This window comes from Hesperophylax consimilis, chromosome 4 (genome assembly GCF_061612785.1).
Source record: "Hesperophylax consimilis isolate HC1 chromosome 4, BYU_Hcon_1.0, whole genome shotgun sequence".
NCBI lineage: Eukaryota > Metazoa > Arthropoda > Insecta > Trichoptera > Limnephilidae > Hesperophylax > Hesperophylax consimilis.
Window position 1 is genome coordinate 6,457,390 of NC_142839.1, and position 19,098 is coordinate 6,476,487.

The 19,098-nt window shown below is 34.8% G+C and overlaps 1 protein-coding gene across 8 annotated transcripts in view; it reads left to right on the forward strand.

Moving 5' to 3' along the window:
• The window catches only part of by (focal adhesion protein tensin), a 554,755-nt gene that overhangs the window by 488,574 nt on the left and 47,083 nt on the right, over positions 1-19,098 (forward strand). For all 8 annotated transcript variants that reach the window (XM_089651274.1, XM_089651276.1, XM_089651275.1 and 5 more), the window contains 6 exons: positions 859-1,035; positions 3,584-3,759; positions 6,260-6,403; positions 7,111-7,262; positions 7,692-7,922; positions 8,435-8,680. In XM_089651274.1, coding sequence (XP_089507400.1) covers positions 859-1,035; positions 3,584-3,759; positions 6,260-6,403; positions 7,111-7,262; positions 7,692-7,922; positions 8,435-8,680 — 1,126 coding nt within the window. The remainder of the gene's footprint in view (positions 1-858; positions 1,036-3,583; positions 3,760-6,259; positions 6,404-7,110; positions 7,263-7,691; positions 7,923-8,434; positions 8,681-19,098) is intronic.

Consider the following 19,098-nt stretch of genomic DNA (forward strand, 5'->3'; position numbering starts at 1 on the left):
TCATCTTTGGAAGTGGTCTGTGTGATAGGTCTTTTTGAGGAAAGGAAGGAGTGATGGGTTTTGATGAAACCATTGTAATACCGGTAGAATAGGGACGTCTGAGACAGTCAACTCTTAGATCAGCAACATCATCAGCTGTAGGCAGACTGATGGAACCTAAACGCAAGCCAAATACTAAGTTTGGTGATCGCGCTTTCGGAGTATCTGGGCCGAAGGCTTGGAATAAACTTCCTCCGGAACTAAGATCCATAACAAGTCCAACAGAATTCAGGTCTAAATAAAAACTTACCTTTTTAAGCTGTCATACCCTCAAATTAAATATACCATTCCAGAGAGAAAGTGCAATTTTATCCAATTTTCCAATTACGTCCTAAATCCTGTGTCTAAATTTCGTTAATAAACAATTAGTTAATGTTAAATAAGCGTTAATCTCAAATGACCTACCAGGTAAGTATTGTAGTGTAGATTATCTCCATTATATAGTTAGTAATAAGTGTAATAACAGAGATCATTGTAGAAATGTATTATGATTCGACCACTATAACACGGGCATGTGCCTAGCATGGTGATCGAAAAATCCTCAATGCATGTAACAAACAATTCAATGAATAAAGAAACAAAAAAAATCTATATCGCCCTTGAGGTAATTTTGCACAAAAAACGGCGCTACACAAGTTTCTGCCATTCGCCAAATTAAAATGTGGCAATGTGACCGTAAATAATTTTAATCTTACTTTTAATATATATTTTTTAAAAATTTATTTTGTATTCCACGTTCTTCCTTCGGAAGGTCTTTCCGCACCACTATCGAATTATGTTCCTCTGATATATTCTTAATTTTTTTAATCCTTTCCTCAGGAATCGGACGAGTCCTCAGGCAAGTCTCGGCCTTGGGAACTGAGCTACGCAGCCGAGAGACTCATGGTGCTCTGGCTCCCAGCACACAAGGGGGAACCACCCAGATATTCCCTGTCTGGTGGCCCCGAGAGGGACGTCGCTAACATGCTGAATACGAAACATGGACAACACTATATGGTACGACGATCGATAATATTAATAACACCAATAATTACAGTTTATTGTACAAGGTAGTACAATGCAATACCTTCCAAATATTACTAACTTTATGTTGAATATAAATTTGGGAAGTGCTTTAAAAGGGTAGGTACTCTAGTCCCTCCTTGAACATTTTCGAAGCGCAGCAATATCTTAAGATCTGAACATTTTTACGAAATAATAATAATTTTTTCAAGGGAAAAGAGCTTTGTTCTTTCAGTTCTGACCAACAGAAACATCTTCCCAGAAATATTTTAATTAACTAATTATTTAGAGTGGTGATCGTTCGTTTAAGAATATGGCGATCGATCACCACGTAAATTTATTGTTGAATGGTAATCAATCTTGTGAGTAGATCTATAATATAGTAATTTGTTATTACTTGTACTTTTTCAAGATACACACGGCAGAACAGATGTTCTAGCACAGCATAGCATGACAAGATAAATCGTACTATTTAATTATTTCTCAGAAACAATGGATATATATACTCGTATCTATTTAACTCCTTTTTTAACTTTGTATCTAATGGAGACGGGATTTCAAGTAAACATGCACAAAACAGGTTTTTAGGGTGTTAGTTTGGGTAATTTCAATAATTTATGCGTATTTCCTAACCTTCAAACTCAACTTCGAGATTTTTTTTAATTTGAATTTTTAATCTTTTACCATCTCCCACAACAAAAATATTTATTTCTTTTATAATTGTTGGTTTTGTCGAATTCCGCTGCATACAAAGGCTCTTTAAAAAAAATAGCACTAGACTTCATTATCGAATTGACACAACTATTTAAGTCGGGGGTTTAAGTAAACATGCACAAAACAGGTTTTAGGGTTTAGTTTCGGTTATTTATTGATTTGTGCGTATCTCCTAACCATATTCATTATACAGGGTTTTCCAATAAGAGGTGTTATTTTGAATTGCCCGGTATTTCGGTAGATGTTACTTTTGAAGCTGTCATTTTTTGACATTTGACAAGTAAAAACTACGCCATTAATACAAATGGAACGATACACGCTTCAACAACGAATTGAAATTATTAAAATTCACTTAAGTGAATCAAATGCAAATCATCTTGAGTGATGAGGCCCATTTCCACCTCAGTGGCTTCGTCAACAAGCAAAATTGTCGCATCTGGGGCTTGGAAAACCCGAGACTTATTGTTGAAAAGCCTCTGTATCCTCAACGGGTGACTGTTTGGTGCGGTTTATGGCCAGGCGGATTCATTGGATCTTACTTTTTCGAAAATGAGGCTGGATCAACAGTTACGGTGAATGGATTGCGCTATCGAGAGATGAATAATGATTTTTTTATGGCCGGAATTGAATGGTATTGATCTGGACAACATTTAATTTCAACAAGACGGCGCTACGTGCCACACAAGCAACGAAACCATTGATCTTTTACGATTGAATATCAAAATAACACCTCTTATTGGAAAACCCTGTATTATAAGCGGTAGAAAATCATAGAAATTTGACAGATATTATAAACAGGGTTGCCAATGCATATGTTCTAAAATACCCACAATACAAATTCCCCACAAGTTCCTTTACCTCTAAAATACACCAAAATTTTACGTTAGTTAAATTTTATTATTTAGTCATTTTAGGATTTTCCTTTTCCTTCAGCCTTAAAAAGTAGAAATTTGTTCAAAAATTTGCTGCGAAAGGAATCGCGAAATTATAGTTTATTCTTACTTGTAATTGTAAACATTATTTTTCAATATCCTTGGATAACCAGGAAATGCTTTCGTAATCGGGATTAGTTATGTCAGTAGTTCTCATATTCTAGAATCCTCGCATTTTCCTCACTTCACAAAATACTCAATTGGTTTAAATTCTCAGAAATTCCCCGCAATCTAGGTATGTTCCCACGAATTGGAACCTTGTTTCGTACCGGTTGGCATTTAAAAAAAAAAATTGGCTATTCAATAAAAATATTTTCGCACCCTTAAATTATGTCTAGTCTTTCCGGTTTATAAAAAATGGTCCGATTTCACAAATTTAAATTTTCAAAATATCGCCATCTTTTCAAAAATACGATAAAAAAAGTACTTTTGAAAATTTATTGCCAAAAAACTAAAAAAAAAAATTTAAAAATGTTATGTAAGTGGCCTATTAACCAACAGTCCAAATTTAATGTGGTTCCCTTTGTAACCCCCACCCTTCCCCCACCCCTCAACCTACCTCTCCACCGACCGGTCTTTGATGCTCTCTCTCTCTCTCTCTCTCGCATATTATTTCTCTTTTCCTTTTGTTTACCTTGTAATTGTCCTCTGTATTTTAATTTAGTTTATATTTCCATTGTCCTGAAAAAGGTTGAGTGCAACTGAAACAGGTCGACCTATATAACTCAATAAAGTTTTCAAAAATCATTTAAATTATCTTTAGCTCACTTAGGTTACTCTGGTTTCGTGATTATTTTTAATTTTTCATATCAAACGTTGTCGAGACTTCCGTTGTTGTGTATTGCATCAAAGATAATGTAATTTATTATACTAAACTATGTTGAATATTATTGCAGGTATTCGACGTGAGCGAGCAGCCTGCCCGCGCTGTGATGGAACACTCAGGCAAGGTGTGCGAGCTGGGATGGGCACGAGGTCTGGCCCCGCCACTCGAGAGGCTGTGCGCGCTGTGCAAGCACCTCGACAGCTGGCTAGCAGCCCATCCCGCTAACGTCGCTATCCTTCGCTCCTGGTAATAATTTTACATTATATATTTGGTACAGGAGTTGTTGTAGGTAAGGTGCAATATTTTGTTACATTGAAGGGGCCCACCAAGGGCGTAGCATTCACCAAGGGCGTATATAAATGGGGAGGGGGGGGGTAAGGGGTTAAACCTCCCCCCATCAGCCTCAGTATTATGTATCTGCCCTGATATCAACACTGCATTCAGAAAATTTGGCTAAAGGCTGTATGAAATGTTGGCTACAGGAGGAAGCTCAACATGGCATAATACCCCAAAAATTAATGCCAAGTGCTTTTCGAAATGGATCTGAAATTAATTCACAATGTGACTCCTGACATCAAATCAAAAGTTTTGCCTAAGTAATAACAATATAGTAGGTAAAGACATGTTCTCTTCGTGTACGAATACAATAATAATGTACAACACTGGTACAGTGTACGGTGTGAACAACGTACATATACAATTTAAATGCTGTAATTGTAAAATTCATAGTAATAAATGTGTTTACACGGGGCAGGTATATTAATTGCACCTATGTAGATAAGAGATATCTTTTAACTTGCATATCAGAAACTAGATAAGATTCTGTATGAACTTATTTTCCCAAGAGTTACAGTGAACCTAAAAATAACAATTGAGATCACAACTCACTCAAAACATGATTCAAGTACCATTACAAAGCATCATTGTTGCTTTACAAATAAATATGGCTTTGGAATGTCAATATTTTAATCTGTCGTCTTTTATTAGGTACGCTAATTTGTCTCCCAAATAAATACCAAAAATATGTCCGTTTGACCGTCAGCCACACTATAAGTATATATAAGTATCACCCACATGTTTTGCTTTCATTGTTTCCTTACTAAATAAACACTAAATTGGCAATGAATTTAACACATTTCCAACAATACATTGCAAATATTTATTTTGTTTTTTTATCGGTCTGAAATAGAAGAGGAATATCTGCAGAGATGTGCTTTATTTCAAATAAATCCATTTCAAATGGAAATGCAAAATGCAAAATGGGTAATTTGCATTTTGCATTTTAAATGCTTTTCTAAAAACCATTTTGCATTTTGCATTTTAAATGCTTTTCTCAATGCATTTTCCATTTTAAATGCTTTTTTGCAAGATTCTCCCTGTTATCTCCACTCATCTTTTTATCATAGGCCCCGTATATCAGTCAGTCCTCAACCTCGCTATGAGAGATAATTTACGTCTGTCAAGTTGCTACTTGGTAGGAGCCCTGGCAATTGAGTGATACCATTAAAAAAATACAGATTCAAATAGTGAACACGGGGCCATGATGCTGTATTATTAAATTTAAATAGCAGTTTCTTTTTTTTACGTTGCCAATATTAGTCCCGAGCAAATTTTTTACCCTACTGTTAGGCACATGTTCATCAAATGCAATACTTGTCTTCCGAGTTCAGCACCAGTTGAATGTCTCTTTTCAAATGGAGGTATAATCATGAGACCTCATAGAAGAAAGATGAGTGATGATGTTTTTGAGAAGCTCGTTATTCTAAAATCTAATAATGGCTAAGGCTACATAACACCTATATAATATAGAATATATATTGGTTTTCTCAAAGTTGTATTATATTATCTGTGGGTTTTCTAGTGCGCCTGCTTGGAGTTTTTTGTGACAATCTATGGTCAAATAATGGGTGCGCAATAGAAAACAACATTTTATATTGTCTGATTCTCACTGTCCTGTATTTCTTTATTGTTCACTGGTGGATGTCCCCTCACTAGAGAGTTACTACACAAATGATGATGGCCCTAAGAAAAAATCATTAAAAATGACAATATTTAATAATAGATTCTATTATATTCCACTCAAATACAATTGTTTTTTACACAGGACATATCAGTATGTATGATTTGTTATTCCACAAGTTATACACACTACATTGATTTCCATTATTAAATGACAAAGTTGTTTAAAAATTCAATAATTATTTTGAACCTGAGAAACCATTTTGCATTTTCAATGCATTTTGAAAATAGGTATTTTGCATTTTGCATTTCAAATGCTTTTCTAAAAACCATTTTGCATTTTGCATTTTCAAATGGAAAAGTTTTGACCCATTTCCATTTTGCATTTCAAATGGTTTTGGGTACCTACCCATTTTGCACATCTCTGAATATCTGCATACACATTGCAAAAAGCACATTAATATCGATATATAAATATTACGCAGGTATAAAATATGGCATTCTTTAGATTTTATTGTTATTTATGTTCATTCCATTGCTCGCTGTATTCATCATTCATTGTGTACATTATTAATTTATTCATTATATTTGTTGATCCCCAGCAGACCTGATTTTCATATCTTACTGCCATCTGTTTATTTTTTCACGAAACATTAAATGGTGGTGTTACCGGCTAAGGAACTTTTTCTGAGAATAAATTGTGCGTCCATTATTATAAACAGGAATATTTTATTACCGGTTTTTTCTCTTTTCAAATCACTTTAATGAATTAATTTGTTAATTTTAGTGGCAGCCGTGAACGCCTCGCAGTTGCCGTATCAGCTTATCTCCAATACAGCTCTATCTGTGGAAAACAAGAACACGCTTTGGACAGATGTTCCATCAGGAAGTTCCTCGATGGATCACCGTCACTAAACCCATCCGACAGAAGGTAACTAATTGATAATATATATTAAATTAATCAACTGGGTTCTATGGTGCGACCAATGAAATATTACACGCAGTATATACAAGAACTGAAATTGGTAACATAATATGAATAATGAAAATAAACCTAATTTAACCACTTTATTTGGCTGAAACATAACAATGTCTGCCTATTGGATGTACAAAGAAAGCCATTCTGTAACTCTTACTTCCTCTCAGGTCTAGTATGATTGCGATTGCGATTATGACACAGTAGTGACATCTATCTGTAATTCTTCATACTACAGGACAATAAAATTGTAGCTTGATTTTACCTACTAATAAAACTAAAAGAGTTATTGGTCCGCCACAAAATGAATCAATTCGAACAAACTAGCTAGACAAAATTGTTCTTTGGTTTTTTATCCATGAAAAAGTCCCACAATGGACTGTACTTAAACATTGTTTGTTATTAATTTTAAAAAAAACATATCTTTCACATTGATTTCAATAAACTTAATCCCTCTTACCCAGTTTATTGTCATTTGATGATAATCTGCAAGTATCATGCACATCTTGCATATAATATGACTTGTATTATACATAACATTATATCTATCTAGAAACTGAATTAGATGATGTATAGAGAATTACATTTAACAGCACACTTAGATTTTATAAATAAAAGTATGTTAAGGTGATTGTTTATTAAATAATTGTTTTTTTCTACAGATATGTGGAGTATTTCGCCGGATTGCTGGCGGGAGGAATCAGAGTAAATGCCTCGCCGCTATGGTTAACTCACATTACTGTAGTTGGGGCTCCTCCTCTGTCACATGTTTTCCTCAAGCTATATGAAGGGATGGTCCCAATTTATACCTCAAGTAAGTTCCAATTATCCAAATAATCAGCTACATTAAAACCTTTTTTACTCTATTGATTTTCATTTATTTATTTATTGGACAATTTTTAAAGCGCCGCTTTTGTGAGATATGATGACATGATTACTCCATGATGTTTTCGAGCCATTTTTATATCTGCCAGCTTATTGCCGTTTTGCAACCTAAACCTTCCCTTTTACAACAAACCTGAGCACAGGTCAGAATGATGATATAGGATGATCAAACGATAATTTACATTTTGTAATTATAATTTATGTTCCCTCTTAGTAGAGTTGAGCAAATCCATGCTTCGACAAGCCACCAACAGAAGGCTCTATCGTGCTGTGCTTAGGTGGCTTTAAATCTCCTGCAGCTTTAGTAACTTATACATCCATTTTGTCATGGTTATCTTAATATTTTTTGTTTTTCCAGATGTCTATTCGCTGGGAGCCGGGGCCCGTCAGTTCACGGCAGCTTTGGGCTCCTCCCCCGGTGGAGTGGCGGTGCGAGGAGACGTGGTGCTCCGCTGCTACCGGCGGCCCCCGCCTCCTGCAGCCCCCCACCATACCAGAGCCCTGATCTTTTCCGTACAGTTCCACACGTGTGCCGTGACAGATTTCACGCTGGTATTCACAAAGCAGCACCTCGATTATGCTTGCAATGGTAAGAATCTCTTATATTTTAATTGTACCATATTACTAAGGAATTTAATTTCATCATACTCATAAAAAATAATAATATATACATAAAAGTTGTAAAGAAAAAGAACACAAATTTAAAAAACTAGATTCGTAACATATTATTATGACAGAAAACTGACAATTCTCACTTTGTTATCAGTTATCGTTGCACAATCTTTTTCTCATCCATTCACGGCACCATAGATTACAAATGTGGTAAAAAATTTCTGCTGGATTTTGCACCACTGAATTAACCCATTGAATTCGTTGCATTTACTCTATAACTACTACTATCCATTTGAACTTCTTTCGTAGGCATACCACTGTTCATACAATCTTTTTTAGGCATACCACTGAGAATTCCTTTGCAACCTCTCCCACTTTCTCATAGACGGTGCATGTAATTGAAAGATAAATCTTGCTGCTATGTTTTCAGTGTTACGACGGTATCTATTTGTTCACCTTTTAACAATTTAATTTATTCCTCCTCCCCAGATGAAGAGTTCCCCCCGGACGGATCGGTGGAGGTGCAGATAGCGGGGGGCCGCCCCGCGCCCGCCCCGACCCCCGCAGTGCGCGTGCGTCCCGCTGACGACGTACTATCGCGCTGGGACAGCCTGCAGCATCTGCCTGCCACCAACAACAACAACAACAACAACAACAACCATGCACCATCTCTCAATCACAGCAATCACAACAACGTCAATCACCTGCATTCGGAAGACGAGGAAGAAACTGCTGGTATGTTTTTAATTTAATTACTCATTTTTATAATTATCACACCTTTCTTCGTTCATCTGCTCCACATAACCATACATATTGAAAGGTGGGTCAAATCCCAGCACTGGAAGCAATCAGAAAATTCAAAGTACTCGTAAACGGTTCCGATCCTAGACTAGACGAACCAAACAACTACTAAATATGGACAGAAAATCGCTGAGGGAACTAATAGGACTATTAATGGGACATTGCCACCTCGGTTCAACACATGCAGCTGTTGGGAGTGGAAAACACCAATAGATGGAGGAAATGCGAAGAGGATGAAGAGACTCTGACTCAACTATGGTGCCAATGTCCCGCCTTGATGGGAACAAGGCTCAGCTACCTGGGAAGACACATTTTGTAACCAGGAGATGTCGAAAATCTGATGACAACCCTGGTGAACTTTATCAATAAAGGAATTAAGTGAAATGGGAGATATAACAATACATTGCCGTCTCTGCATTATGAAAAAATGTATTATAATAATTTAAATAATAGAAAAGCATATATGAATATGAATGAAGCAAGGTGTGTGTGTTCCAAGACAGAATTTTTTGACGGTATATCCTCCACGCCTACCCTTTACAGAGAAAAGCATGATGGTTTGTTAGTTAATTAAAATAATTTATTTTTTATTTTTATTTAAGTTATTCTTACTATTCCACCAAGCCAGTAGGACTATGGCATTGAGAAATGTTGGAATACCTGGCTATTAGATCAGGTAACTAAGGTTGGGTTGTTTCAACTTTCATTACACTTGTTTGACAATCAAATCAGTGCGATTTTCCTACTGTGATATACCGCCCTCCGAGCACTGATGCCTACAAATTCATGCCTCCAAATGGAAAATGATAAACACAATAAAATTGGTAAGGTTGCTTCTCATTTCTTCTATAATAAAACTAGCTGACGTGTACCTGGCGTTGCTTGAGGTCTTATAAACGATTTAGGGTGAAGTTTTGAGATTGTGAGACCTTTTTAAGGTATACAATTTCGTAGTACATTATCTTAAAAGGTTTAGCCAGAATTAGCAATGTAAGAAGGGCTGCCACCTTTCAAAAACAGTAGACCCGAAGATTTTAGAAATATACTTTTTTTTGTAATGTTTTTTTTAAATATAAATGACCTAGCTAGTGCTAAGCTGACTTGGACCAGTTTGACACTTAAAACTATAATCATATCATCGTCACTTAACTATAGTCCACTGACAAGCAGTTTCGCTCGTCTGTCCACAAATTTCCCATTAAAGAAAAGACGCGTTCAACAAAAGCATTGCTTATAGGAATTGAAAAAAAAATTCCAATTATTTTTGGCAGTTTGGTGAAGGTTGAGGTGACTTTGAATAACTGAACCCATCGTAAATCAACAGGCAATGTTGAATCACTAGATTGTACGAACTGAGGAAATACTTGGTTTAATTTTCGGGTCTCGTCATAAAGTTTATCTTCGTCGACATTTTTCAAACCAAGTGATTCAACAGCTTCCATAGTATCTTCGTAACTTACTGCACTTGTTAAATCGAATTTGTAAAAGATTTTTAATACAGAATCCCGAAAATCATAATATTTCTGTATGTATTCGAGAGTTCTCCTGTAAACCTCATTGGCTTTTTTTTTAATTGATCCTGATCAGAAGGCCTCATAAACTTTATGTTTCTCATTATTTTGGCACCGTAAAATTCATCTTGCATTCACTCAGTCAGACAGTCACGCGCTCCGCACCGTGATGGTCGTCTGTCGCTTCGCTACCACCGCCCGGTCTGACCCGGAGATATTGATGTTAAACCCGTAGCCCGGACATGCACCATGCAAACCCGGAGAGGTGGCAGCCCTAAATGTAAGCCCCCGAAAATATTTTTTTTACAACTTGATTACAGAACACCGACTTTTCTCTTCTTTCTATAAAGATAATATGTATGTATTATAAACATAAACCTTCCGGAATAAATCCTCTAAATGATATTAAAAATCTTATCAAAATCTGGTGCGTAGTTTAGAAGAACTAAGCGCACAAACAGACAAATGCGGATAGCGATTTTGTTTTATACTAGTTAGTTAGAGATGGTAAGATTGTTTTAGCTATTCATTATTACTAAATGTATTTTATCAAAGACTCGAACCAAAAGTAAGCAGATTTCATTCCCACACCACATGCTATAAATATTATAGGAGAAAATTACTAGTAGGTGGGTAGGTACCTATAACACCAAAACACTTGCGTATTATAATCTTAATTGTTCGTAAGTTTGCTTGAGTTGGGTAATACTATTTTTTTTTTATGTATTTACGTCCATCAATTCTGTAGCTTATTTCTAAACTTGAAGCCTATGCAGAATTTGCTCTACTTAGCAAGTTTTAATTTGAAGAAAAGCGATTCTCTAGTGTAACATTTACCCCCAAAAATCATAAAATCCTCCTCGAAATCAAAATGTTATTTTCGAATTTGGAGGACAATTCAGTTTTGAGACGAAAAAAAGAAAAAAACTGACATTGGCCTTTTTAAAAGCATGCCACAGATTTTATCAGTGTATCTCCACAGAAAGTACGAAAACACAATTCAGACTCGAAACATTACTTGAAATGGCTTGTGAATGAGATAAGTTTGTATGGTTAGTAAGTTTGATAGTCAGGTACCTACTTCCCAACCTTCCAGTTGTGCTTCCCCTTCCTCTTTCCTTCAGATTCACAACAATCGCTTATACGGCATGCAATATAACGGCTGTGCTGTAATCCCACTGGCTCTGGAAAATAGGACCCTTGTTTGGTGTTAAAAAAAATCTCAACACGTTCAACTGTACCTACCAACCTAACTAACCAACCATCATGCCGTTTCCCCGCAGGGGTAGGCAGAGAGGACGGACCGCCAAACAATGCGGTCTTGGTACACACTTCTAGCCTCATTCACATTCATACATCGTCTCATACATACTCTTCTATTATTCTGACTCTTGACATGGCCCATGTCTTCCTTGGGCATCCACGACTTCTGCTACCATTCACATTTGCATCATATATTCTCCTTACACTCCTTTCTTCGCACATTCGCTCTATATGCGCAAACCATCTGCGTCCCAATCTTACTCATTACGCTTACATCAGGCTTGCACTCTTTGCGGATCTCCACATTTCTCACACGATCATACATGGTTTTACCACACATACGCCTCAGGGATCTCATTTCTACAGCATTCAGTCTACTTCCTTTCTCTGCCAGTTCCATGCCTCACTTCTATACATCAGAATAGGTACCAACACTCCATTGTGGACTGCTAACATCGCTTTTTTGGACAATTTTTAGTTAACGCCAACTGCGTTCAGTCCTGTAAATGGAGTTACTTGCATTTACCCCTCTTTTACCCTTGTTATCTATGTAATTGGTGGATTGTAAATTGCATACCCCTTACAACCATCGGTTATTTCTCATGCAGTCATTTTATAACACAGTTAAGGATGTACCTGACTTAGATATGATTTAAGATATTCACGGCCAAAATTATTATAGCGATTTATTTTTGGACTATTACGTTTGTTGTCCGAAACGTTTACTAAAGAAGGAGTTAGCGCAACACGGCGTAATACTAAAAAAAATCACTATAGTACCTACCTGACTTACCAGTGATTTTTTTTTCGTAAAGAAACATCAAAAAATTCTTTCACATGTTTTCACTGTCACTCAGCCGAGCAATGGCCGATCCCGACCCTAACTATCCAATACATGCTGATTTCATCAGCTCTAGGTCCTGTTGAAAAGGCGCAGAAAACAATTATGAAAATTATTCTCAAACTTCCTCAAACTGCAAACAGTAACTTAATTTTTAACATAATGAGAGTATTTGATGTTCGACAGATCTATGTAAAAACTATCCTCATGCATCTCTTTAAAAACAAACACGTGCTTTACGAAAAAAAAACTAACTTTAGATTTACGCGTAATTCGAACAAAGACATGTTGCAAGTTCCAGCACTTTCTTCCACCTTTGGTCAACGTAGCTTTGGCTACTTTGCCACAAAGATCTTCAACATGCTCCCGGAAAATATTAAAGAGAGTCAAGAGTTTAAAAAAAAAGTTAAAATTTGGATTTATTCAAATGATCGAGCCTACACCGGTGCCCTCACCCAAACGCCTTGTCATTGACAGTTATTGCAGTATGTACGGTGCTAAAACTTACTATATACGTATTGTGTAAATGCAAACAATAATGAAAAGTAACCAAATGCCTTGTCACAGTGAGTTATTATAGTATGTATTGTGTTTAAACTTATTCTATCTGTATCTTCAATATGTAAACAATAATGTAACCTAAAATAATGGATTGCTGTATGGGAACCCATACATCTACATATTAGCAAACCATAGACAAAATGGAGAAATAATTAACTAAAAATTCTGCCTCAATACAGGTTCGCCTAGTGAGGCAGGTTATGCACAACCTAAAATATAGTATATTAAGCCATTTCTATATAACACTCTTACATTGATAAATATTTTTTCTTATATTAGAAACTGCCGTATTATTGTAACATTATTATTGCAACAATTTCATTGTTTCTAACTGACATATAATTATACAACTTACTAATGATATATTATATATATTCTGTAATTTTTTGATGAAATAAATAAATTAAAAAAAAAAAAAAAATTAAAAAAATGTTTTTAGTTGAAAAATAAAATTCAAAAGTCACAGAAGACCAAAACGATTTCTACATTTTTTACGCAAATGACATCAGGATTGAGTCAATTATATTAACACCCTATTGCTGAAGCATTCACGTAATATTTTTTAGCAAATAAAAAAATCAGTTATTTAACTCTTGACAGGCCAAAATGCCAGAAACGTCTGTAACCAAACGTGTCTTCCGACGACCCCATGATTTTTGTGTCTTATGGGCTTTTAAACTATAGAAATCCCAATTATTCAGTCAATTATTAATGGTAGGTAACTTATGTACTATATGCGCGGGAATACGTAAAATACTAAAATGATACGTCAAGTATTTAAGAGAAAGCTACAAGCCAAAAATGTGTATATTCTTGGTATACCTTATATTGTACGTAATAGACACTAAAATCGCTTGACAAACGGATTCTAGAAACGTTCGATTTCAAGCACAAAACTGGTTTTTTATTTATTTTGTAAATAATTTTATAAGAAAGCAAAAAAATTATTCAAGTGAAGCTGTCACAGATAATCTAAGCTATAATACTGTATTTTTTAAAGTTGTTTCCTTTACGCGTTCATACATTTCTATTGAAAATATACATTTTTTAGCAGTTTAAATTTATATTTTTTATTCAATAGTTTATATTATTATTTGTATTCTTCTCAAGCGAAACGATAGGAAAACCTTCAATTTATTTAAATCATATTTTTTGGTATTCATAATGTACACCAATTCATTATAAAGATTAATCAAAATAGTGATTTAGTATTAAGCTTCGCCTTAAGCAAATATAAGGAGGATAGTAATTTTGGGTACTAACTACTTCCCCACTTGGCTGTGGGATAGTTAATAATTTATACTTATATAATAAGTTATACTAGTAGTCATGTAGTCCACATAATATAATAGTCCGCGGTCCAAAGATGTAAACATTACACACTCAATCAAGTTTATTAGACAGTAATTAGCCACGTCTCGATAAAAACAGGCTCAAATCTGCTGGTTAGTGCTAAATATACGTTTGTTGCTTCCTTTCATTAGATTTATGGGAATTCTAGCAGAAACTTGTGTTGATCTGGCGGGGAGATGGGGCAGATGGGTGGTGATGGGAAAGAAGCGGGGGGATGGGGACGTCCGGTGATATTTATTTATATTTTACCCCCTCATTCTTCTCCCCCCCTGGCCTGGTGACGGCTCCTCGGGTCCATGGGCCTGAAAATAAACGTCTTCATGTGATAATTACTCGCGGGTGATCGCGAGTTTCGTCATAAAATATTAATCTATCTTGTGATGAAATTGACTTCCGATCAAAATAGACGTGAAAAAAATAAAATTCAATTAATTAAGTAGATGAAAAAGTTGAAGACGTTGGAGGAAGAAATGCCACTATCAAATGAATCAAAATATGTCAAAATAATCAAGTTTCTTAAAAAAAATCATTACACACGAGAAAACATCCATCAACTTGAATGTTTTACAAGTCGATGGATGTTCTAAGAAGATACTATTTCCTTTAAAATGTTTTATACAAAAATAATGGGAAAGATGTGACAGTAGTCGCTTTTGTTTAAATAACACTTCGATTCAACTTAATTACAATAAAAAAATATTTCACTTATTCACATCAAAATTAATATTTTACGTCTTTACTTTGGCGTCCATCCGCCATGTTGATGGAACTATAAACTCAATGACGTTACAAACTATAATAAAATAGGTTATGTTTTTTTTTATTAAACCTAAACTAATAATAATAATAATTGGATAATTTGTAGAGCGCCGTTTTTGTGAAAAATCACCTCAAGGGCGCTGTACAATTTATTTCAAGAACCTAAGAACCTAGTATCAGTATTTAGTTACAAGTTCTTAGTTTGGGTTTCTTAAAAAGAAACAATGTTTTTGGTAGTCGTTACTAAAATTTAAGTTAAAAATTGTCGGGGACGACACTGGTGGAAAAAGGTACGATTAAGTAAATCAATAACATGAGTAGGGCCATAAATATCAGCAGATTGTGTAGGTATGATAAAATTTACATTCTAATTAACGCCAGTTTTGTGTGCCATGACAATTTTTGATAATTCGGAACCAAACATCACGAACTGTGTCGATTCATCATCCTAACTCGTAATTGAAAAACGGAATTCCGCAAGGCTTAGATATGGGTCCGCGACCAATGCCATAAAAAATATACACGACGCTCAGTTTTTTTTCGTTTTGAAAGAACAGGATTATGTAAAAATATTCCAAAAATAAAATACTCCGTAGTTTATTTTCACCGTTAGTCTAAGAATCACCTGTCCAAATTGTTTTGTTTACCCTATCTGAATGTGAAATCTCACATTAAACTCACATTTGATGCATTTTTCTTAAAACAATCATATTTTTAAACAAGCTTTTCATTGTTAGCTCATCCTATCTCCAGTCCGCTATTTCGTAACATAATTAGTTCGCAGTGTGACAAAGTTGGCTGTCTCTAGCCCTTACTATTATTTTCGGATTGTTTTTAGAAACACTGTCGAATTAGATTTGTCAAAAATTTGCTAATTCAAACCTAACGCTAATTTGTTTCTTGCTTTTAACATTGTGTGGGATTCATGGAGATAATTATTCATTGTGTACGAACTATATTTTCGTCACTTTTTTATGCTATTACGTAATTTGCTTGGCCACGAAAAAATGTTTTATTTTTCTTTTGCCAGAATTGTGATGAAAACATTCTAGGCAAATAATAATTAGTCGACAATTATAGCCAAAAGTAGTAAATCTTCTGTTCACAAGCAAATAGATAGGTACCATTAAAGTTGGAGAAAGATAGAAATAAATTTTCTGTTTACAAGCAAATAGATAGGTACCATTAAAGTTACAGAAAGTTAGAAATTAATCTTCTGTTCACAAGCAAATAGTTAGGTTCCATTAAAGTTGGAGAAAGATAGAAATAAATCTTCTGTTTACAAGCAAATAGATAGGTACCATTAAAGTTGCAGCAAGATAGAAATAAATCTTCTGTACACAAGCAAATAGATAGGTACCATTACGAATACTCATATATATTATGCGGTGACCGGATAAATCATCAAAATGATAATTCATCACATCTTTAAAAAATTATATAAAGTCATGGAAAGTGATGAAACAAAAACTTTATTAACTGGGTTAAGTAGGTTAGGTTAGGTTAATTTTTTTTTTCATCGTTTTTAATGACTTTATATCACTTTTTAAAAGTGTGTTGAATAGTCACTGTGTTAAGTTAGCATGGAACCATATTATGCAAAAGGAAAAAGTAATACATAATGTAATATTTACAAAATAATATTAAATTAAAAATGTGGAGTAAAATTAAACATGTATAATGGAAATTTGCTAGTGGTTTACATTAAAATAATGAACTAGTTAGATTTGTATTAAAGAATTGACCGTGAAATTTGGGATTTGGCAAGGGAATAGGTATGAACATTTTTGTTATTGCAGCAAGGGTAAACGTATCGTATATTCTACGGGTTCATAGATGGCTTTAATTTAATAATTTTATGAAAAAAAAACTTGTTGCATGTTATGCTTTAAAATACAAAGACTAAATATTGGTTTGTTTGCGTCCGTACATACGAAATATGAATATGAATAAATTGTTTTGTCCGTATAAAAACCCAATTCTTCCAAGAAAGGCATACAAATACAGTATTGTATCGGTGATTATATCCAATATTGTATTTGTATCCCTTTCTTGAAAGAATTGAGTATTTGTAAGGACCAAACTATTTATTCGTGTTCATATTACCTATGTACGGGCGCAAACAAATAATTCATCTTAATATTCTAAAGCCATAACTTGCAAAAAGCATATTTTTACTTGACACGGTATTAAACCAAAAGACATGGACTCGAAAATATATCCAATTGACATCTACAAAATATCTATTTGATTTTGTCAAAATTCTAATACGTTATTCTTCTTGTTATGAAATGACAATAAATCGAAAGATTTGATTAAACTTTTAGACACGTACTCCTCAATTGACCGCTCAAGTCAGAATCCAGGTGTCTGTCGGACTTTCATTCACCGCGGATATTCTAGCCATTCCCACCTGAGGGGCGCTATTTCAGTGATTCCCCGCCTTCTTCGCCGCCCTCCGCCCCTCGTCAGCCGCCCAACGCCCGCAGCCGCCCAGAGCTATTGTTAAACCAGTGGGCGCCCAACCGAACGGCGGGTAGTGTGATACGCGACTCCTTAGTTCAACGACTCTGGTCTAGGCGGCAAAAACAATCACAGTAGCAGTTTATAAAATCCGAGATTTGGCAAAGTTTCTAAAATCTTAAAGAGTTCAGATCAGTTATTCAAATTAATAAAACATATTGAACAGTGTCTTTATAAAAAAAATAAAAATGTAAATGTAGACAATTTACTGATTAATAAACAGCAAGTCTTTACAGTGCTAACATCCTTGTTTATTCAAAATACTCTCACTGATCGTTTTTCAGTTCCTTCGCCCAAACATCCCAAGACTTTTGGCATTGAGATGTTTTGATTGTGAATATAAATCAGTGCTAAACTTGGACCCAACTTAAATTCTTAAACGCGCGCCTTGGGATACTAGGAGTAAAACAAAGTTATCATACCAATCCGAAACTCTTCTAAAAAGTTGTACGTTTGAAAAGATCCCGTTAAAGTTTTACAAAAGTTCAATTTGTAAATTTTCTAAATTCTGATTTTTGGATTAGTTCCCTCTTGGTAAGTTTATCACCTGTGATTGATGTTTTGTCTTAAAACAATTGTTTTGGGTCTTTCTTTTGATTGTGTGTTTGTTAATCTTCTTTGACTGTTGTTTAATTGCTTCCCACGTATTTCATTACATCTCCTCTAGTCTCCCCATGGCAGCCGAGTGTTTTGTATCACTTTTAATTGAACAAGATAGACTTGGCTAGCCATCCCGCTCGTGTCATATTTCTGACTTGCCGTTACATGTCCAGACATTGACAGGCTGCCAAACGAGAGATGGATTCTCCACACTCTGCTGACTAAACAATCCACATTCTAGTCTATACTGACTACGATATCGTATATGATATCGACTTTAGTCGACTCTCCAGATGACTCAGTTATTCAACAGTATTATTTAACTGGTGACACTCTTGGAAAACACCCCACTAGTATTTAACCAAAAGGGTATAAACATGGAAATTATGCGATTAAAATTGAACTTACGATCATTTAGTAATATGACAGCAAACAAATAAAGGTTCGCATTTGTAAATAATCATTTATTTGTTCAAAAAATCTGCATGTACTGGTAAAAATGGTGCGCTATGGCGTGTTCTGAAAATTGTGATCAGACGATAAACATCTTTAAAAAAATATCTCTATTCAGTGCTTGTATAATAGTTTGAAACTTGAATTTTACCTTTGAAATTTGATGAATTGTTAATTTCTGCGAAACGACCCGTTCTAATTAAAGTTCTACAAAGAATACTCGTCAAATCCGTTTCTTTGAAAATCTGAACCAACTAAAATCTTTCTACCGGTGGGCGGTGATCAATTATTTTTTCCATCATGAGCTATGTACCTACCTTTATGCAATTTTTTTTTTTCTGTATAAAAAAAAATTCTTAATATTTTCCAATTAAAAGTAATGATTAAAACTTAGAGCGAAACCGGGTAGTAAAGCTAGTTCTTGTATATAACTAACATTATTTATTTTCAAACTCTTGTAATTCTTTTTTGTTATGGACTTAATTTCC